Source organism: Procambarus clarkii, chromosome 25 (genome assembly GCF_040958095.1).
Source record: "Procambarus clarkii isolate CNS0578487 chromosome 25, FALCON_Pclarkii_2.0, whole genome shotgun sequence".
In the NCBI taxonomy this organism is placed as follows: Eukaryota; Metazoa; Arthropoda; class Malacostraca; order Decapoda; family Cambaridae; genus Procambarus; species Procambarus clarkii.
This window is the reverse complement of record NC_091174.1, coordinates 2,309,968-2,333,791: the sequence shown is the minus strand read 5'-3', so window position 1 is coordinate 2,333,791 and position 23,824 is coordinate 2,309,968. Positions and strand designations below refer to the sequence as shown.

The 23,824-nt window shown below is 43.3% G+C and overlaps 1 protein-coding gene across 1 annotated transcript; it reads left to right on the top strand.

The window, feature by feature from the left end:
- The first annotated feature begins 1,860 nt into the window (after positions 1 to 1,860).
- Positions 1,861 to 22,608, top strand: LOC123756557 (vitellogenin-1). The gene is made up of 6 exons (XM_069330917.1): positions 1,861 to 1,976; positions 10,677 to 11,386; positions 13,322 to 13,531; positions 16,426 to 16,693; positions 21,164 to 21,394; positions 22,268 to 22,608. The coding sequence occupies exons 2-6, from the start codon at positions 11,330 to 11,332 to the stop codon at positions 22,591 to 22,593; spliced, it is 1,092 nt and encodes a 363-aa protein (XP_069187018.1). The 5' UTR covers positions 1,861 to 1,976; positions 10,677 to 11,329; the 3' UTR covers positions 22,594 to 22,608.
- The last annotated feature ends 1,216 nt before the right edge of the window (positions 22,609 to 23,824 follow it).

The following is a 23,824-nucleotide window of genomic DNA, read 5'->3' as shown; positions in this document are numbered from 1 at the left end:
TGGATAATAGGAATGGTTTCGTCTTTTTGGGGTGTTGTATGCTGCTATAGCAGTGTGTTCACTCGCACGATGTAACTTTTTTGCAGGTATGTTCCTGCCTGGGCCCTAAGTCTCTGGCTGGCTTATTAAGTGTTACTCGTTTATATTTTACTTAGGCGGTGTATGAGTATTTATGACTCGTATGGTCGCTTCAGTAAGATTATTCCCCACGTGTTTAACAACTTCCTCTGCTCTGTTGAACCTAAGTTGAAATCTTAATGGGTTTGTAACTGTGCATTGTGTTAGATAATGTTCCACTTTGTCGGGCATTTCTCCACAGTGCTGACATTTCCTCTCATCTTCTGGAACCTGTAAGCCTATTTCCCATGCACATGGGTATTCAAGCCTGATGCGATGTAAGTGTACTTCTGGTGTTCTACTTCTCCCTTTCATCAAAATAAGTGGTTCGTAGTTGGTTGAATTCTTGTACCAACCCGCAGATCCTGATGTTGCAACTGCTGTGTTGTGGTCACTGTACATCATCTGCATTGCTCTGTTTCTAATTGCTTGCTTAATCTGTGATAGACTTTGTGGTAAGTAAATGCCTACATTTCTTCGCTTAGTTGCAAGTTTTGCAGCTTCGTCTGCAATGTCATTTCGTATTATTCCCACATGACTTGGCACCCAGTGAGTGACGCTGCCCAGTACTGTCACTATGGCGGTGTTCCCACTCACAGGATGAGTGACGCTGCCCAGTACTGTCACTATGGTGGTGTGTCCACTCACAGGATGAGTGACGCTGCCCAATACTGTCACTATGGCGGTGTGTCCACTCACAAGATGAGTGACGCTGCCCAGTACTGTCACTATGGCGGTGTGTCCACTTACAGGATGAGTGACGCTGCCCAGTACTGTCACTATGGCGGTGTGTTCACTCACAGGATGAGTGGCGCTGCCCAATACTGTCACTATGGCGGTGTGTTCACTCACAGGATGAGTGGCGCTGCCCAATACTGTCACTATGGCGGTGTGTCCACTCACAGGATGAGTGACGCTGCCCAATACTGTCACTATGGCGGTGTGTCCACTCACAAGATGAGTGACGCTGCCCAATACTGTTACTATGGCGGTGTGTCCAATCACAGGATGAGTGACGCTGCCCAATACTGTCACTATGGCGGTGTGTCCACTCACAAAATGAGTGACGCTGCCCAATACTGTCACTACGGCCGTGTGTCCACTCACAGGATGAGTGGCGCTGCCCAATACTGTCACTATGGCGGTGTGTCCACTCACAGGATGAGTGACGCTGCCCAATACTGTCACTATGGCGGTGTGTCCACTCACAGGATGAGTGACGCTGCCCAATAAACTAGCTCTCCAGAGGAAAATAAAGTGTAAAGTGCTTGACTAGGTACTCACCTAGCAGAAGGTTAAGGAGAATCTGATAAGTACGTATGTAAGTACTTTACACGAAGTATAAAATTTAAACAAAGAAATGTTAAAAGGCAAGACGAAGAAGCATAAGTAAAGAGGTTTCACGCATGACTAGAGTTTAAAGGTGTGCTCCCACAAGACAAAGTGCTATGCCCAAGTGGCAACCAATTGTATTATTCCCAGTACCGACAACACCAACGTCGCAAGCCCCTGAACAATATACAAAAAACTTAATATATACTAACCTATGAGCTAAATATATAGTAATAAATTTAGTAACCAGTAAGATGCTAAAACAAGTAAAATTATATGATTTAAGTTACAAAATTTGTTAAATATTGATTTGTCGGTGTTCATCCTGAGAAAAAAATGTGTGTCGGCTGGGGGTATCTGGCGGGAAAGAGAGGCTGGGCAAGGTTGGTCGCTGCTTCCGCCTCAGTTTGGTCTCAGCTTGTGTAGTGAGCGGGTCGTGCACTCCGTCCTCCCGCGCCCTCCCACACATTCTCTTCTATGACTTTACTCTTAATAATTGGATTTAACGACTCGTGAAGATGATATTTGTAATTAGTGCCCTTTTTAAGTAGTTTTAAGTAGATTGGTTTGATTAACCAAAGACAGTGCTGGGTTTGTTATTGTGATGACAGATGATTGTTATGAAGCAAGGAAAATGTAAACAAATAAACTTTTATCAGATGAAAACATGGTGGATATATAATATATATATTTTTTTTAACGTTTGTACAATTGATATAAGTATATGTGATTGGTTGCCGCTTCGTATCCTGCTTAAAGTATATTGACACTGACTAGTCATAGCCGCCTCTGTGAATGTGTTTGTGTTAGTGAATGTTTATGTGCACATGATCTGTGGGAGTGTATGTGCACATGGCCTGTGTGAGTGTTTATGTACACATGACTTGTGTGTGTAGGTGCTGGTGAGTACGTACTCACATGAGTGCACTTGTGGGGTGGAGCATAACCTCACAAGACCCGGCCGATCTAGCTACTGCTGAGTTGAATGATTCATTCCTCAAGTTGCTTGGCTTGTTTTCATTTGAAGTTGGTTGTTGAATTTGTGAGTGTTTATGTGAGTACTCACGTCAGTGTTTATGTGAGTACTCACGCCTTTGTTTATGTGGGTACTCACGTTAGTGTTTATGTGGGTACTCACGCCTTTGTTTATGTGGGTACTCACGACTTTGTTTATGTGGGTACTCACGTTAATGTTTATGTGGGTACTCACGCCTTTGTTTATGTGGGTACTCACGTTAGTGTTTATGTGGGTACTCACGTCACGCGGTTGTGTTATTGTCATAATGCAGTAACTAGACTGTCTTGTCTGGTGTCATAAATGCTGTGATTCTGAAACTGGAGGTGGCTTCTGCCTCCTCTTATATCTACGTACTTCCACAATACTGTGTAACAATGACATCACCCCGGGGCTGTGTGCTCTTGGACTGGTCTCACGTAGGTAGTTGACTGGGTTTCTGAAAGCTGTCTTGAAGTTGCCCGTATCGCCTATGCTGTTGGTGCTATTCTTACTCTGTAGTCATTCTTGGTGCTTTCCCAGTTTGTTTTTCTTTCTAGATTTTTGGTGGTTATTCCCGTTCATCATATGAAGGTGTCTTATCACCTTACACTTACTGCTATTAAAGCCTAATAGCCATTTGTTCAAACCCTCTCCGTAGCTTTCATATGTCTTGATTCTTCTCTTTTTTAGTTTGTGTCGTGAACAAACACTAACATTGAAGACTCCTGTGGTTATGTCATTGACAGTTTGGCCTAATCTCATTGGTCATTGACCTGTGAAGGAGGGAAGGGTAACGGTGATTGGGAAGGAAGGACGAGGAATGGAGGAAATGGGGGAATGTCATTGTTACCCATTTAACATCCTCCAATCCCCGATTTTGGAATGCGACGTTACGGTTCTACGCTTGGCCGGACGTTGGGATGTTGACAAGTGAAACTCTCCAAAGTCTACATTTCTACCACGGTATCCAGATCCATACGAGGGTCATCTACTCCACTAGAATAGATAATCTACCTGGGAATCACTGCTGTACCTGGCGCTTACAAGAGGGTAAATGGGTCCAACAGTTCCTGGGTTCCAATTAAGTTTATTTAGATGGACTCCATGCCGGGTAGAGGATAGGCTACAGAAGCACGTAATATTTCAGGAACTGAACCCCAATATTCGTGTAGCTTAGCAAGTTACATCAACGTGAACTAACTACACAGTTTGTTACTATATTAACAATCCATTCACAATTTTGGTTAGTTTAGCTTGATTATCAGAAGGCTAAATAATTACCAGAAGTCACATAATGAGTTCAGAAGCTGAACAGCTGTGTTGTATAAGGTAAACAGTTTACACGTGTGGTGAACTTGTTAGTGATATTGTGATGTTAGAGCCAGTGCCTCCACGTTCTCTTGCATAACAACATAATCATTTAATAATAACAGAAACTGCAGAAGCCCTATTGGTCCATACGAGGCAGCTCCTATTGGTCCATACGGCGCAGCTTCTATTGGTCCATACGAAGCAGCACATATTTAAATAATATGTAATACCACATCCATAACAATACTCGGTAGTTTGTTCCATAAATCAACAAACCTGTTTCCAAACCAATATTTACCCAGCTCTTTTTCCTGGATTTAAACTTATCCAATCTATATCCACAGTTTGTCGATATCCCTAGTCGAGGAATATGTAGATTGTGCTAATATGGATTCTTTGAGAATGTCTAAGTAGTGATAAATAAGTCTTTTTACTATCGCATTGGTTCAGACTTGTATTTTAGTATTCTATTTGATTTTGGAGTTGTTTAAGAAGTTGTAATATATCATATATCTCGCGAAACGATTGATTGGTAGTTGGATGCTTGTTAAGGGCCTAGTGGACCAAACTCTCACAAGTCAGGCCGGGCTTGGGGAGGGCCTAGTGGACCAAACTCTCACAAGTCAAGCCTGGCCTCGGGCCGGGCTTGGGGAGTAGAAGAACTCCCTGAACCCCATCAACCAGGTATCAACCAGGGTTGGAGGTCTAGCAATATCATGCATAGGAAGGTTACAATGGGTGAGACACTAGTGGCAGGGCGCCATGTTGGCGTAGGAGGCGAGGTGGTACCCATCACAGACTAACAACATGTGGTGCGAATATTAAACTGCTGTGTTGGTGTGAAGAGACAACACACCACGTCTGCAACACACGCTCACAATTTCTTCTTTCAGCTAGAGTCTTCCACTTGCTGACCACCCGTACAGACAGCGAAAACGTCCTTAAGAACAAATCCACAAGGGCCGTGACGAGGATTCGAAACTGCGTCCGGGAGCATCCCAGACACTGCCTTAATCGACTGAGCTAGGATGTCTGGGATGCTCCCGGACGCAGGTTCGAATCCTCGTCACGGCCCTTGTGGATTTGTTCATTTGATGCATCACGTTAGTGTGATCTCTGTGTGTGAAAACGTCCTTACATTTCTTCGACTCCTGTGCATGTCCAGCTTCCACTGTGTTCTCTCATTCTACTTTCTCTCACTCTAAAGATGTTGCCAATGTCTATCGTGTCAATTCCCCCTCAATATCTTGTATATTGTAATCATGTTCTCTCTGTTCTTTCTCTAGGGTTGTGAGGTCTTGTTCCCTTAACCTATCCTTATAGCTTAGTCCTTTTAACTCTGGCACCAGTCTTGTTGCAAGCCTTTGTACTTTTTCAGTTTAGGTTTTATGCTTCACAAGGTGTAGATTCCAGGCCACTGCTACATATGCCATTATTAGTCTAAGAAAGGCTTTGTAGATTGCCTGGAAGAAGCCCTGGTATAGTTTTCTAAACGATGCTCTAATGTTTGCCAGCGTCCCATATGCTGCTGATGTTACCCTGTTTATATGTACCTCTGGAGATAGTGTTCGAATTATATAACTCGCAAATATTTCTCACTTTTATATTCTTTGTAGTTGCTTTTCCCTCATGATGTAGATACCTCCTGGTCTCCTGCCTTTCTCTCCCATCTTCAGTTACCTTACACTTGTTAGAATTGAATTCCTGCAACCATTTGTTTGGCCACTCCTAGAGTTTGTCGAGGTCATTCTAACTTTCTGCAGTCCTCCATTTTTCATTTATCATTATCTTTACGTCGTCTGTATATATTGACACGTTCACACTCAAGGTAGGTCATTCATTCATATTAGCAACAGTTGGGGTCCAAGAACCGAGCCCTTCGGAAGGCAGAGTTCCCTGTCATGCGGGGTTTACTGTCGTGTGGGGGTATTGGGGTAGGGAAGGTCATCCACCCTATACTAAACCCGAAGTTATTAAGTGTTGAAACAATCACAAGAGAAAGTTTAAGGTATGGAAGGTATCTAGTGAGGTAGGGGAAGGAGGGAGGGGGGAGGAAGAGAGGAAGGAAGGGAGAATGGATTAATTTAATCCATGTTGTCACAAGAGAAAGGGAACTTCTTAATGTAAGGCAATTATGAGGATAAACTGTTAACCCAGTATGAGTATAGAGCATAAAGTATGTCAAATATGAGGACATACTGAGGGGGGGAAGGGAGGTAGTAGGCAGGGGACAAGAGCAAGACCTCACTGTTAGGTAAGAGGGTGAAGCATTATACAGAAGGGAAGGTGGTGACCCGAGGCAGGAGTCGAGCCTTCACCTGTCACCCAAACCACCAATATATTCCTCTTCAACAACACACTTACACTGTCTCCTGTCTCACATCCCCACCTCTCACCTTCTCGGCCAGCGACACTTGGCCTAGACCCTCTCACATTTGGCCGACGACACTTGTCCACAGACGAGCGCTTTGGAAGTGGCCAGGGACACTTGGCCTAGACCCACTCCCATTTGGCCGACGACGAGCGCTTTGGAATTATTATTATTAACATCTTTATTGACGCTTTGGAAGTGGACATTTTCCGTCACGGATCTTCACATTTGTTTCGTTAAATTTGTGTTCTTGATTAAAATAGACCAGACCCTGCACGGTACTGCAGGTGGACTGCACGGTACTGGAGGTGGACTGCACGGTACTGCAGGTGGACTGCACGGCACTGGAGGTGGACTGCACAGCACTGGAGGTGGACTGCACGGCACTGGAGGTAGACTGTGTCTTGAGGTGCGTGATGGTGGCGGGGGAGGCGTCCACCCTGCAGGGGCGTGACCTGGCAAACAGTTGGGGTTCAATTAATGTACCTCCACGCACAGTGTCCTGTGTCAAACAGTCCCTCCAGCCACCGATTTCGTCTGGGTTCGAGTCCTGGTCTGGGAGGATTGACTGGGACTCTTAGTTGACTGGGTTACCTTGATGTAGAACACTTGTTAGTTGAGAGGACGGGTTGAACTAAGGGAACTATCAGGGGGAAAGCGCCAAGCCATTACGACTATATAGCACTGGGAAGGGGTCAGGATAAGGATTTGGGATGGGACGGGGGGGAAGGAATGGTATCCAACCACTTGGACGGTCGGGGGATTGAACGCCGACCTGCATGAAGCCAGACCGTCGCTCTACCGTCCAGTCCAAGTGGGTGGGTAAGAGGACGGGTTGAGAGCATCCATTAAGTCCTACCCATATTTATCCATCTATCCCCCCTATTCCCACCCATATCTATATATATACCCATTCACCTTCCATTATACATACCCACACCTACTCTACCACTGCCCTTATGCTTCCATCCTCCCACATTTGTGTATCCACGTATATCAGACCAATTCTGGAATTTACAGCGATAGCGTGAACTCCAGATCTCGAACAGAACAGAGAGGTTGAAGTCCTTAAGGCATGGCACTAAGCTGGCCTCAGTGCTGAGAGATATACCACCAAACTTGTCCCAGAGCTGAGAAGTATGAGCTACGAGGAAAGACTAAGCAAAACCTTACATCACTGGAAGAGAGAACAGGAGAGACATAGTCTCGACATACGAAATACCAATAATATTTGACAGGGTAAGCAAGGACATGCAGTTTGAGAAGGAATGTAAATGATCAGAGAGACACTTGAAAATTAACTACCCAAATTTATATAGCAGTGGCGCTATATAAATAATATTTATTGTTTAAGGTGGTGAAGGCAGACACGGATTAAAGCATAGATATGTAAGAACCCAAAGTGTCCGGTTGGGCACCAGAAGCTAAAGCTCAACCCCCTGCAGGTACCTTGCCTTGAGGTAACTTTGGGGCTTAGTAACCCCGCGACCCCGGGCGTCGACCAGGTCTCCTAAGAGGTAGAACTAGGTTCGTACAGACACATTAACCCCTTTCTCTATTCCCACCTACAGCCAATCTTACCAATCCTCCATCCCTCTCCCCCAGCAATACCTGTCCCGCCACCCTAGCCCGCCCGCCCGCCCACCCGCCCGCCCTAGCCCACCCTGGCCCACCCTGGCCCACCCTAGCCCGGCCGCCCGGTCGCCCGGCCGCGCCCTCAACAGCACCAAAACGGAAACAACAGCTGTACGGAGTGTCGCACCGCCTCTCTCTCTCCCTCCCTCTCTGCTTCCCTCTCTCTCTCTCCCTCATGCTGGTGCTGGTGTCCGTGGTGGTGCTGGTGTCCGTGGTGGTGCTGGTGTCCGTGGTGGTGCTGGTGTCCGTGGTGGTGCTGGTGTCCGTGGTGGTGCTGGTGTCCGTGGTGGTGCTGGTGTCCGTGGTGGTGCTGGTGTCTGTGGTGGTGCTGGTGTCCGTGGTGGTGCTGGTGTACGTGGTGGTGCTGGTGTCCGTGGTGGTGCTGGTGTCCGTGGTGGTGCTGGTGTCCGTGGTGGTGCTGGTGTCCGTGGTGGTGCTGGTGTCCGTGGTGGTGCTGGTGTCCGTGGTGGTGCTGGTGTCCGTGGTGGTGCTGGTGTCCGTGGTGGTGCTGGTGTCCGTGGTGGTGCTGGTGTCCGTGGTGGTGGTTGTGTCTGTGCTGGTGCTTGTGTCCGTGGTGGTGCTGGTGTCCGTGGTGGTGGTTGTGTCCGTGCTGGTGCTTGTGTACGTGCGGCTGGTGAAGGTGTTAAGGGTTGTAACTCGTGTTCCTGACAAGAGAGGCGATGCTTTGGGTAGTAGTTGCTGTGTAGTTGAGTATAGTTGTGTTGTGATGCTTTTGGAGGGGGGTGGTGGTGGTGGTGGTGCAGTTAACAGTGTTGAACCTAAAGTATCGTGTACACTTTTTTTTTGGTGTAAGTCTAACAAGAGATCAAACCGGTTCTGGTATGCTTTGTTACCAGCAGTTCCTGTAGTGAGGAAGGTGGGAGGGAGTAAGAGAGGGAGGGAGGATGGAGGAAGAGAAGTGAGGGAGAGAGGATGGAGGAAGAGAGAGAGAGAAAGAGAGCATTTAGACAGCTTACAGCATTTAAACTGTTAAATACCTAACAGTCTATAATAATTAGACTTGATATGTAATAGCCTCGTGTCTAAAATATTCCATACATTAATAATTTTAACAAAAAATAATAAAAAACATAACACTGAACATTGAAATTATGCATTATATATCATAAATTAATGCCTATCAAAATGATACTGGATAAACGACAAAGACATTTGTATACAATAGTGAGTTACAATTATAACAACACTTGTGTACGCATTACGAAATGAAAGAGTAGATATATACAGATATATATCTATATATATATCTATATATATATAGTAGAAAGAGTAGATATGTCACGTGTAGTAGATACACATGCCATGTTAAATTGTGGTGGCATTGAAGCCTCATGTAAGCCTTTATCATAACAGTCCGGTCGGTTGCACTCCCGTGTGAGTTACAAGCTTACATACTTCCATATCTTTTGTTAGTCTCCACAATTTTAACATGTTGAATATGTGATTTACGAGCTCTTTTGCATTGGTGAGCTGTATAGACTTAAGCATAATATAGGCTTAGGCTCCGTACTATATGCTGTTTACTGAATGTAATGGCATAGGGATTTATTTTAACTTTTAAAGTATCTTGTGCCCATCATCTGGTTCTAATGCTTTTCAATAAAAGTTTCCAACTTTTACCTTATATGTAGTACAGAACCTCTGGCAGGCTTCCCCTGCACCAAGATGATTACGTATTATCATGTTGACCAAACCACACAGTAGAAATTGAAGGGACGACGACGTTTCGACTTGAGAATGGTCCAGAACGGACCGAAACGTCGTCGTCGTCCCTTTACTTTCTAGTGTGTGGTCTGGTCAACATATTTCAGCCACGTTATTGTGACTCCTCGTCTGCATATCTATTAAAGTATGAGGTTTATGTATTGTTATTGCATGGACTTTTGTGTGTTCAATCTGTGTCTGTTGGACATGTAGGGATTCTGTGATCATTTTGAGTTGGGTAGTTGTGTTAGTACTACCGGAACACAGGTAGTATCCCCTAGTATTACCGGGAAGTACCAGAGCAGACGGAACCCTTGTACGGGGACCATCAAGGCCACAAGGAGAGTGAAGCCTTGATCTGCTGATTCATACGAAACAAAAACAATACAAAAATAATTAGCGCAAGTTTCGGGCCCCCCCTTTAAGGGTTGACGGATGCCACGCCCGTTCACGCCCCCTTCAACGTCCAATATTGTGATTGGTTAGACGGTTTATACCGGCGTTGTAATTGGTGGACGCCTTTTAGCTTCGAACTCAATCGCGAGCTCTCGGTATTGTCTGAAGCGATTGTAGGCGATGGTGGAAACCATCGTTGAGTAATTAAAGCCTTTGTTTTGAGCTCTTTTGTTCCATTATTTCTTGTTAATGTATTTTTAGACCTAAGATTGTTATGCTTTTAGGTGTTTGTCCACGTTTCTTGTATTTTGTTTACATACTCATAAACTTGTATGTATATGAATACGCATTTTTTTTGCATGTATGTTTATTATTTTTGTAATTTATTACTTTCGTGAATTAGCATGTTGTGAAGAAATACATTAGTCACAATGAGTCGTAATTTTATATCCACTAGGCTGCTGCTCTTACCTAACCAAGCCGGCCGGACTGCTTATATCCTCATCTCACTCAAACTCTTCATTTGTGTAGGCCTCTGTATTTAATATAGAGGCCTACAATACTACTAGGCCTCTATATTTAAATATAGAGGCCTACAATACTACTAGGCCTACTTTAAATTGATTTTATCAACTTACGTTTTTGTATGGCATTCAGCAGCCTAAGTTTGTCTTGTGAGAAAATTGTGTTCCGTACCGTGACTATTCTTGATGCCTGTCTTCTATGATACTTGTATTGTGTGAAATCACAGTATTGTCTGAACAACTTTCTCAAAAACATTAATCATTTCAGAGTAATTACATGGCTAATGTCTCCAAAACGTACAATCACTGTACATAATTAAATACGCTAACCAGATATTACGCTGATGTTTTCCCATCAATTGCCATGACATTTACAGGGTTTACAAGCAAACCAAAACCCAGAAGAAAAATGTTAGTTATAATACGTTGTGTATATGATGGAATTGTTCAACTGGAAAAGCATCGAGTTGAGAGATGAGGGTTCGATACCCTTAAACTGCGTTAACATTTCCTCATTGATATACCACATTCTCGTGATTTTAACGAGGACAACATTGTTGTATAACTATATATAACAACAAAAGTCAAGAAGAGATCTAGATAAAAATAAATCAAATATATATACTTATAGAACAAATATACAGTGATCGACTAGCATTTGTTTTTGTCGACTAAAGGGCGGTGATATATATATTCTGGGTGTCGCCAAGAACGATTTAAGGAGCCAGCTTCTGTGGGTGTAGTCAGGTGCAGCCTCTGATACACTGACACCCAGGCCTCAACCAGCCCTGCCTCCCTGGGGTAACCAGAGTGCTGGGAACTCACTACGGGCTCACCATAGCCCGTGCTACTTGGAACTTTTTGTCCCAGGTAGCAAATCTTAAACAACACAACAGCTGGGAACTCTCCACTACTGCCACGATGTTGGCGATCAAGAAATACTTCACCTCCAAGAAGCGAAGGAACTCTGCGGAATATGTAAGTCTTCTGGTTAATAATATGTATGTATGTATTGTTAAATTTTTATTATCATAACTATGAATTAATACACATGCCTTCATTAAGATGGGTACTGTCCCAGGCTTTCATATTGTGAAATATGTGAAGGTACCTTATAATACCTGTAAAATACCTTACAATACCTGTAAGGTACCTTACAATACGTGTAAGGTACCTTACAATACGTGTAAGGTACTTTACAATACGTGTAAGGTACCTGGGTGTTGGAGACTAGGCTCAAACAGGAACTAGACTTACACATGAAGACATGGAGAGCTTGTGTTGTAACTTCTGGAAAACAACAGAAATGTTCACATTAGTAAATATGAATCGACCTAGCTAATTAAAGTTAATCAAAGCGAGTTGATCTAAATACAAATTAGTCCAAGTCAATCGTATAGACTGCGGTAAGTTAATATTAGATTAATAAAAAACCATCTTGGGGTTTAAACTTTGAATAATGCTGGAACCTGCTATAAACTCGACCTATCCTCTCACCAGACTTTTATTTTTTAAACGGAATCGACCAAACGTCAAAATTATCGTGTTTTAGCAAAAAATTAAAGCACCATAATACCGACGTGTTCTGAGCATTGGCCTATTTACAGGTTACATTGATATTATACCTTAGAACAATTCTGGTTAGGAAACCCAATTGAAATTTTTACAGAATGTCATAACTTAAGAACAGGCTGCGTCCCATTTTTAGAAAGTGTTAGAATGAAGTGTGACCTTTCATGCCCTCTAAAGTGTCTTTTATTGATCTCTGCATGATTCTATATTGGTCAAGAGAGAGAGAGAAGTGAAAGGGAGGTATGGTTTGGGAGTGACCTCTCCCCTACAGCTTTCACCCGGGCGCCATAATTATGGGGGCCGACGTAGGCACTCTCCACCTCTCTGATTGACTGACATGTTGATGTGGGTGCTTTGTGAAGGTTCCTCGGCTGTGCTAGCGTGATGACATTGCTGGTGTGTTGAAAACTGTGCAGGAATTCTTCTCCTTAGGCGTCCGCGCGCATGTGCACCCTCCTCCCTCCCTCCCACCATAGTACATATATTGACGTAATCGACAACTAGAAAGTAGAATTCGGTATTAATGAATTTGGACAAACCGGAAAAGGTTTTGTTTTTATGTTGATAATTAAACCTAAGCATCCTAGGCCTAATACAAGCTATTTGAGCCCTAATATATAGTACATATTAGGATCCCCTAATATATAGTACATATTAGGGGCCCTAATGTATAAGATATTTTGAGTTGGAGTCACTGCATTAGACGACCGAGTGCTGGAAAAGTCAGACCCAAGAGCTGAAGCTCGACCAGCAAACACAACTAAGGTGTAGGTTTAAAAAAAGGCACCCAAATATGACTTTTTTAGGAAAAGTGTATTTTTGTTTATACTCTGTGTGTGTGAGGCAATAACCATGCCTTTGGGGATCTTTTTGGATACTCATGGATTATAAATAGGAGAGTCTACACACACACACACACATACACACACCCACACACACACACACACACACACACACACACACACACACACACACACACACACACACACACACACACACACACACACACACACACACACACACACACAGTGCAGAAAATAAAAACAACAGAATATGTACACAAGGGATAATGGTGGCTGGTGCTATAAATTTTACATTATTATTAACATCTTTATTGACAAAATGAATTACAATTTTGCCTAATCTGAGGATTTTGATAAAGCCTTATTAAAGTGAGGATAATGCTGGTATTCACTGCCACGCAGGACAGAGGGTCATACACAAGACAATAGGTCTAAACTGTAGGCGGAAGCACATAAATTTCACATTTCTTTTGTTGACCCTCCATAAGTTTCACGTTTTCTGAAGCAAACATTAACACCCATTTTCTGTTTTTTTTAGGGGACTGCTGGAGGTGGAGGCTTGTGCACATGTCCCCAAGTGGGAGGGGATGGGAGGCGGCCCTCTGAGAAGGACCACCTATCCCTCCCTAGCCCGTCCCTCCTTAGGCACTCCCAAGGGGCCTCCGCCAGGCAGGATAAGGATGTCGAGGTTCCGAGATACCAGCGCCATCGCTACCGCCGGAGTATCAGCTTGGGGCAGATATTACAGGTATATCCTAGCGATGACTCGCACACGCACACCACGGGAGACATCTCCCGTCACGCAGGGTGCAGTCGCACCTCCACAGATCTCCAGTATCAGCTCTTGATACTGGTAATGGCTCAAAAGGGCCACCACTTACGGGCTATTCATACCCGTGCCACCTTTTGGCTGGCTTAATCTTCATCAATCTTCATCAATCGACACACACACACATCTTGGTGTGGGTGATTGATTGATGAAGATTAAGCCAGTCACAAGGTGGCACGGGCATGAATAGCCCGTAAGTGGTGGCCCTTTTGAGCCATCACCAGTATCAGTAGATGATACTGGAGATCTGTGGAGGTGCGACTGCACCCTGCGTGACGGGAGATGTCTCCCGTGTTGGTGTGGTGTTGATCATGAGGTTTATCAGGCTCTGGAGGGTTATTAATGCCACCACAATAGCTTACTGATCAATTATCAAGTATACTAAAGTAAACTCAGTGTATATATACACAGGGAAGAGGAGGGGGTGGGTTACATCTCGTATATATATCCATGTCGCGAATATCTTCTCATTGTATGTATCAGTCCACTCTGGTTGACTTTGGCCTCTCGGAGCTCCAGAATATACACGTCTCAATTTACAATGAATTGGTGCACAAGTTCTTGAACCATTTGTGCTGTCATATTTACATCTGAACGGTGTATTGCCTCTGCCACCACCTTGTCACTCTAGTTTATCCCAGTGACTTACTTACACTAAAGAAGTTCTTATTTACATGTCTGTGGCTCGTTCTGAGACTTAGTTTCTCCTGTGTTCATCACATTTCACATGCCTGGTCTGTCCTTGCCTGTCTTGTAATATATTCTCGGTATTTAGTATGTCGTGATGATGGCTCGTGTTTCGTCTCGTTTTCAGTGATGTTACATTTAATTTCCTTTAGTATTTGTTCGTATCTCAGTTCAAGGATTAGTTTGGTGTCATTTCTGCATTCGCTTCAGTTTTGTTTGTGTTTGAAGACATGTGCAGTTTATTTTGGCGTTGAATAATCCACAATTGGTCTGAAATTTGTGATTTATAGTCCTAAATGATTTATTGTTTAAATACATGAAGACTGGTGTGGTGTTCGCAGCCTTGCATATGCAACTGATGTTTCCAGAGACCGGGTTGGCGTGAGGTCCTCAAGTATTTTTATCTGTCAGACTCCTGGAGGGTTTCCCCTCCCAGTTGGTAGCTTGTACTCACCTAGTTGTGCTTGCGGGGGTTGAGCTCTGGCTCTTTGGTCTCGCCTCTCAACTGTCAATCAACTGGTGTACAGATTCCTGAGCCTACTGGGCTCTATCATATTTACATTTGAAACTGTGTATGGCGTCAGCCTCCACCACATCACTGCCTAGGATTCCTCCTTTGTATTCGGCCTTTGTTGCCAACATCTACATCACCCATCATCATTACTTTGCTTTCGCTGGAGTTAAACAAAAGACACCTCTTATAGGGGACATTGATTTGAAGGTGCCTGTTTCCACCGGGAAATTTAAAAAAACAAATTCACATTATTTAAGAATGTGATGACACTTTACTTTGCACTTTATTGATCACACAATATATATATATATATATATATATATATATATATATATATATATATATATATATATATATATATATATATATATATATTGGTGTATACTGGCAGCAGGTTTTCTTTCAAACATGTTTCATTGAATATGACCGCATATTCTGTATTTATTATTTTCTGGTTTAGGGCTTCTATCCCTCTAACTATTTTCTTAGCATCAGGGCTTAATTGGAATAGGAGTTCTCCAAAACTCATTTTCGTACTTTTAAGGTGAAGAAAAGAAGTGATTTACTATAGAGTGTATTACACTTATTTGTATAATTTGCACGACGTTTCGAACCTCCATGGTTCATTCTCAAGTGAACAATCTTACAATACTAGTTGATTTTATACCCGCATTAGGTCAGGTGATAATACAATGAAGGTGAAAAACATGGGGGGATACATAAGGGATAAACATAGGGGCTGCAGAAGGCTTATTGGCCCATACGAGGCATCTCCTATCTAAACACAAAGATTAATCCAGTGTAATTGGCCTGTTATGTTGGACATTGTCTTCTGTGTTGGCATCGATATGTTCTTGTCTTGTCCTTACTCTCATGGTGGGTAGAGTAAATAGTTCCGTGATTTGGGTGTTCATGGTAGGTCCTCCTATTCCAATTAAGCCCTGATGCTAAGAAAATAGTTAGAGGGATAGAAGCCCTAAACCAGAAAATAATAAATACAGAATATATATATATATATATATATATATATATATATATATATATATATATATATATATATATATATAATAATAATATAATGTATAATAAACTCAGTTGTCCAAAGATTGTTAATCTTCACTTGTGGTTTAAGCAAGTATGGGCTTATATATATATATATATATATATATATATATATATATATATATATATATATATGTATATATATATATATATATATATATATATATATACATATATATATATATATACTGTATATATATATATATGAAAAATATTATAGGAGAAAAATATATACATCTTCAATTTATTTAAAACAGAGGCTTCAGTGTCCATAGTCCATCGTAACTGCTAGAGTAAAGAACAGATACAACGCAAGAGTAGTTAAAACCCTGATAGTTCCATTCACTCACAGCTGAGGCCACCGGAGTGAAGACAGCTGTGGAACTTCACTCAATATTCACACCGACGGGGACCCCCTACTCCAGACAGTTAGCCTCCGTAACACCAGCACTTTCATTGTGTTTTGTTCCGTTACCCTCATGTTACCCTTTCTACCCTGGCACTGTTGATCTGCTAAAAAAGTTGATTGCAAGTTGTGTTTGTGTTGCAGAGCTCTGATGGGTCTTGTAGCGAGGGCGTGACCGCCTCCAGTGGACCCTACTACTGCCGGCCACAGGCTGACGCTGATACCAACGGCCGCGCCTCCCCAGACTCACTCAATGAGACCTATACTGACGGCTACGGCCGCGAACTGAGCGACTTCGAGAAAGAAAACCTGCTCTTCCTGAAGGAACTGGACAACAGCTACCACAGGGCGCTCTCTCATAGTCTGAGCAACACCAGCTTGGGCTCCACCTTCTCCGAGGACTCTCTGGCAGGTCGGTTACACGCATGTATGCAAGCACACACGCATACACGCACGCATACACGCACGCATACACGCACGCATACACACACGCATACACACACACACACACACACAGGAAGCAGCCCGTAGCAGTTGTCTAACTCCCAGGTACCTATTTTCTCCTTGGTTAACAGAGGCATCCATCTGGGTGGAAAGAAACTGCTCATTTGTTTCCGTCTTCGTCGGGAATCGAACCCGGACCATTAGGACTGCGACATCGAAGTGCTGTCCACTCAGTCGCGAAGCCCCGTGTGTGTGTGTGTGTGTTTACTAGTTGTGTTTTTACGGGGGTTGAGCTTTGCTCTTTCGGCCCGCCTCTCAACTGTCAATCAACTGTTCACTAACTACTACTTTTTTTTTTTTTTTTTTTTTTTTTTTTTTTTTTTTTTTTTTTTTTTTTTTTCCACACCACACACACACACCCCAGGAAGCAGCCCGTGACAGCTGACTAACTCCCAGGTACCTATTTACTGCTAGGTAACAGGGGCACTTAGGGTGAAAGAAACTTTGCCCATTTGTTTCTGCCTCGTGCGGGAATCGAACCCGCGCCACAGAATTACGAGTCCTGCGCGCTATCCACCAGGCTACGAGGCCCCCCTGTGTGTGTGTGTGTGTGTGTGTGTGTGTGTGTGTGTGTAATGGATATGATAAAGAGAAAAAGGTCGGGAGTCAGTACAATAGTCGGCCATTCGTTAGAAAGGCGGGTCCCAGAGCTAACAGCTCGATCCTGCAAGCACAAATAGTAAACACACATATGCAGTCTTGCTTTACCATAAAAGAACTACGGGCCAAAGTGACTGACAACTTTGTATAACGATTTGTACAAAGAATCATTCGAATGCAATAATCAACCTGCGTGAGACATTTTTTTTAGTATGCAGCCTTAACATACAAAACCCCAATTGTTAACATTAAAAAAAACTAAAATAGCTTCAAAAATATATAAAAAAAAGACTGGTTCCTGAGTAGAAGAGACTGAACTACGAGGAAGGAGGGAGAGAACTGGACCACACTGGAGCAAAGGAGGAAAATGGAGACATAACGATATAAAATATAACATTCTGAGGGAACTTAGCAATCTAAACAGAAGGGATTGAACTCCAGCAGTCATTTTTTTCCTCTCCTGAGATTTGCCAAGGTCTTCCTGTGACTCTGGAGTCTTCTACTGTTTTACAGTTCCTCAACAGCTTTGCATCGTCTCTAGTCATTGACATAGACAAGTTCACTCCCTGGGGTCGTTTACATAAATTAAGAACAGTTGTGGTCTGAGAACCGAGCCTTGTAGGACCTCACTTGTTACATGTCCCCGAGGCTGCAGAACTCTCCTCTGACTATGACTGTCTTTTGTCCTCCTAATACTGTCTTGTTTAGTTCAGCGTCTTCCCAAATTAAAACTTTTTTAAATTTTGCTCAGAGGGGCCAGTTTATTGGGCAGCGCCACTCATCCTGTGAGTGGACCAGAAGACCAGAAGACATGGCAGGATGTGCAGAATACCCCCGTTGAAAAGCAGAGGTGCAACAGGTACTCTGAGAGAGAACTCTATCAACATCAGAGGCCCGAGACTGTTCAACACGCTTCCACTACACATAAGGGGCATAACTGGCAAACCCCTCACAGTGTTCAAGAGAGAACTGGATAAGCACCTCCAAAGGATACCTGATCAACCAGGCTGTGACTCATACGTCAGGCTGCGAGCAGCCGCGTCTAACAGCCTGGTTGATCAGTCCAGCAACCAGGAGGCCTGGTCGACGACCGGGCCGCGGGGACACTAAGCCCCGGAAGCACCTCAAGGTAGCCTCAAGGTAGGACACACCGCCATAGTGACAGTATTGGGCAGCGCCACTCATCCTGTGAGTGGACACACCGCCATAGCAGCATGTACAACACTCCCCAATAGGAAGAAAACCCAGTAATACCAGCTTGCTTCTACATCAGCCTTTTCAAAAACACTTTATACTGAGGAACAACATCAAATATTTGTTGACAGTCTAAGAAGGAGCAGTCTACACAACATTTTTCTCCAGACATATTTTAGTAACTATCATAGAACTCTATCAAGTTTGTCAGGCATGACTTTCCTCTTCTAAATTCATGTGGGGGGTAGAAATAGCCTAAGCTACTCTATCTCTTTGAGATGTATTTCTTTCTATCTCAATAAACATGAACTTGAATTCATGTTGAGTGTTTACAATGTATCTGATCATTCTTGAAAGAGAAAGGTGGTCCAAAGAGAGCCACAATAACCTGTCATTGGTATAAATTGTCTCAATAGATCCTTATACTGTAGTGTAGTATATTACCACATGACTCATACATACATGCCTTGGCAAGCCAGCTGGGCACTCGGCCAGCCGCGCCCCCCAATTTTGACATTTATTTTACAGTGCCAGAGCGGTCATTTCGCCGCGCATCACTTTTCCCGTACGATAACTTCTGGCTGTGACTCGGCAGCTTGACACAAGTACCAGGTTTACCATATATAATAATCATATGTTATATTTCTGAGTGTAATCGATTTAATGGATTAATTGCACCGTTAAACCAGCTATTGCAATCTTTGTTGATACCTCTTTGAGGTGAGATATTGTGAGGTGTTTGAGCATATAGGAGGAGAGGAGCGTGAGTGTTGCCACCTCTTGCTCTCTTTTTTTATAAACACCATCACCAGTACTTACTATCAAGAACTTTGATACGGGTTCTTCTCTTCACTTTTTAAAGCACACTTTCATACATATTCGTTTAATTTCGTAACCCTTCGGTTCGTGAGTGAGGCTGATGCTCTCCTTTTCCTCTGTCAATCAAAGATAATCAGAAAATAAGCCGGTCTTAGCGCTAGGCTTGATAGGCTATAGATGGTTTGGTTGTAATAAATGTGCTCTTGTGTTCTGGGCCGTCTTGGCTCATATATATATGGGGGATCGAGCAGAGATTTTGGGTTTCTTGGCTTGAGAGGTGATGGAATATATCGTCTCCTTCAGCCCCTTCCTCTACTCTTTGCCCCAAGGCGCCCACCATTAAGCGCCCATGTCTTATCTACTTCAAAAGTACACCAATACTTTTTCACATATTAATTTTAATTTTTTGCACCAGAGGGGGAATTTATTGGGCAGCGCCACTCTTGCTGGGAATGAACACGCCGTCATAGCAGCATATTTGTCTGTCTGGTACCATACTACTTGTGTATAGGAGGAAATGTATATGTTTATCTCTCAGAATGTTTGGTAATATGTTTACTGTTTGTGATGTGTGTCTATGTATGTATTAACACGATGTACTGAACGGGGTGAGAATAGTTTGAGCTACCTCATCCCTTTGTGTGTATTTTACCTCAATAAACTTATTTCAATTTCAATCTCTCCCTCCCCCACCTCCCAGCAGAAGGATGAACACCCCTGGGGTGTTCTTCCTGTTCACAGATCTTTGTTAATATAATTGATGTGTATTTTTGATTGGATTTGTTGATGTTAAAGTTAAAGAATCTTTATGAAAATGATGGTTGGCAGCGTGTACCAGCAATAGTGCCATTTCTGTAGGTAGTTTCCAAGCTCCTGTAAGTTATTATAATCCAGTACATAGTGGCCGAGGGAATGTTTGTTTTTTGTTTCTGCAAACCATATGGGTAGACTAATTGTTGATTTTTGTTGTTTGCCACCAGCGGCAGCTAGTTTATTGTGCACCTCATACTTATCCTGTGATCAATAGGCTTCGTATGGAAGGCCTCACTATTTTTTCCGTCTTACTGTTTCCGCCTAATTTATTACTCTGTCTGTGCTTTAGCTCTGACTGTGTTGGAGGGTCAACTGTTTCTGACAATTCTAAAGTCTGTTCCTTCATTCTTTTCTTGTCCGATTTCAATCATTCTATTATAGAACTCCAGTTGATATGTCAGGTGTGACTCTCGCCTGAAGCGATGATGAAGTTTCTTGTGAGGATAATGTTTTCAGTGTTCCAAGACACACTTTTTATATTATGTAGCAATTTGTATGGTATTGTTGTTTGGCGTCTAGTATTGGTACCACACTGTCAGGCGCGAGGCTGCTCTACACTGATGAGTGGCGCTCTATTACCAGCAACTTGCTCACCATCTCAACACTTTCAGGATCTATGGTCAGGTCTTGCAGTCTTTGCGTCCTCATGTACCTGGAGGTGATAAATCCCTCATATGCTTCTCTGTTGACCAGACCACACACTAGAAGGTGAAGGGACGACGACGTTTCGGTCCGTCCTGGACCATTCTCAAGTCGATTCTTTAGCTACGTTATTGTGACTCATCGCCTGCATATACTTCTCTGTATTACTGTAAGCGGATCACAGTCTATAGGAGTCCTCGCTCATGTCAGGTGGTCGTTCCGGCTCCACCGTGAAGACAGCTGGCGACTTATGGTTTGGTGTGTGTTGTCTGAATTGAAATGATTTTATCATTAAGTTCCTCTCCATCAGGAGACTCCACCCCGAGAGGCGGAAGCCCTTACCCTGGTCGTCGCGAGTATCCACGAACTGCCTACTCCCCCTCTAAGACCTCGCCCTCCAAAATCATCCGCTCCATCTCTAGGGAGGAGGACGAGGACGATCTCTCTGAGGACGAGGTCAGACGAGACTCAAGAGGAAAAAACCAGAGCAGTTTTAAACGGAAGATCTCTCTACCTATCTTCATGGGGCGAGGCAGCACCAGTAAGTACCTCACAAATACTTTTAATACAGCTTTCAGGTCTTTGGCCATTTCTTAGTTCTAAATCTGAATTAATTTCTTTAATATGAATGTTTTTTAATAATTGGATCAGATAGTCCAAAGTCATGTCTTGTTTCCCTGAAGCCTCATTGGCCAATCGATCAACAAAGTCATGATTTCATTGTGAAGTGTTATGATATACTATTAAAAATTAACACACAAATATTACTAGAAATGTGTTTACATCCCAGTAGCTAGAGATCCATGTGGCAATCAGTTAATAACCCTCGAGGTAATGGGATCAGTTATCAGAAACCTTATATACATAAAATGTGTGTTTGTGAGAACAAGGGCAGTAATTGGTTAAAAACCCGAATCGACATGCCAGTTATTGTGTGGGTGGCCATTCGTTGATGGTCTTTCATTATTTCTATCATTAGAAATAATGATATTATTTCTATCTATCATTAACTGTCGATAGTAAATGGAAGGGGCAAAATTCTTGGGTTGAGATTGTGTAGAGTTTTGTAGTTAAGGGGAACGGGTGAAGGATAAATGTGTCCCCAAAATAATATGTAATATGTACTGTTAATGTGTACAGTATGTTTTAATTTACTGAAACATTCTATTATACTTTATATTTTATTAGTTTTCTTTGCTATTCAGATGTAATTTGTATTGTTAATTTATGCAAAGTTAAACCGTGTTTGGTTTTACTAGGCTTGAGTAGACTGGGTAAATAGGACTATGAGATGTTAATATATTAACCCATAATGTTAATTTAGGCTGGTTTAGGGTCTTCTGGTGTGTTCTATTTTAGGCTATTGTAAAATGCTAATTAGTCGCTGGCAGATGTTTGGTTTGTTGTGTTTAAGGTGACTCTTCAGCGCCCTCTAGCGTGTGTAGTCTGCCCAGTTCTTCTGCCTGGTGGAGTAGTAGGCCGGCTCCACCCCCGCCCCACAGGAAGCTCTCCTCCAGTCACTCCACTCCATTCTCCTCTGCTAGCGAGGCCAAGATGCTCCTCTCCAATCGGAGCTTCTCCCCAATCAGCCAATCATCATCGAAGAACACAGCAGCCAATAAGAGCTCTTCGTCGTCACAGAAGAGGCCGTGGTCGAGGTCCTGGAATCCCTCGACCAATAGCGATGCTCTGCTGAATAATTGTAAAGGTAAGTGTGTATTGATTGTTGTAAGAACATAACATAAGAACAAAGGTAACTGTAGAAGGCCTATTGGCCCATACGAGGCAGCTCCTATTTATTATACTCCCATACCCAATTCCACCCATATCCCACTCACTCAAACGACATAACTTCAGCAAACTGAAAATTAAAGTGGGACTTTGCTGCTTAGGAGGATATCTCTAAGACCAGGTAACAGAGAGGAAATTTTGAGACAATAATGACTGGAAAACTCGCACATTTGGTGAGTATTGATGAGCTGCTTCAGGAATAACAGCGTCAGGTGTTTGCTGGAAGGTATTCATTTCTCTACTACGGTAAGTTGGATTTCCGATTATGTTATCTACCATAACTGTTTAAGACAGTGGTGCCCATCTCTGATATGATGACACATATCGCTGAACGACTCGACAAGCAGGTTGTTTCCCTCAGAGACTCTTCCCTACACGGGCCAGACGAGGTCCAACCTCATAGTTGACTCCTCGTTAATATCTCATGATTCACCTTTATCTTCCTCGCCCTCTCACCCATCATCCGACCTGCCTCAGCTGTCGTCCTTCCTGCTGTAATGGGGCTTCATCCATCATTAGAGAGTGGTACGGCTGCTTCACAGCTGACTATCCCCACTATCTTGCCTTTGCTGGCTCCCGTGTCCAGGGATCAGCCTCCCTCCTTGCTACACAGTAACGAGGTACAATAGAGATGAAGAGATACAGTCACAAAAGTTAGATAGAAAATAAATGAAGGTGATGGCGTCTGGGTTCGTCTAGGGAGCCGGTCGGCCGAGCGGACAGCACGCTGGACTTGTGATCCTGTGGTCCCGGGTTCGATCTCAGGCGCCGGCGAGAAACAATGGGCAAAGTTTCTTTCACCCTATGCCCCTGTTACCTAGCAGTAAAATAGGTACCTGGGTGTTAGTCAGCTGTCACGGGCTGCTTCCTGGGGGTGGAGGCCTGGTCGAGGACCGGGCCGCCGGGACACTAAAGCCCAGAAATCATCTCAAGATAACCACAGGCAATTTTTTTCTTGCCAAGTTCCTATGTAGGGCATACGTAAATTTGTGTATCTATGTACTCACCTAATTGTGCTTGCGGGGGTTGAGCTTTGGCTCTTTGGTCCCATGTATTTACGTATGTAGGTTAGCTTAGCATTTTAAAAGCACCGAATCACCTTCTGTGGTTGATTGTTCAATAAACCCCCTGAACTATATGTTTAACACATCTCTAACCCTGTCCATGGAGGACAGAAGAA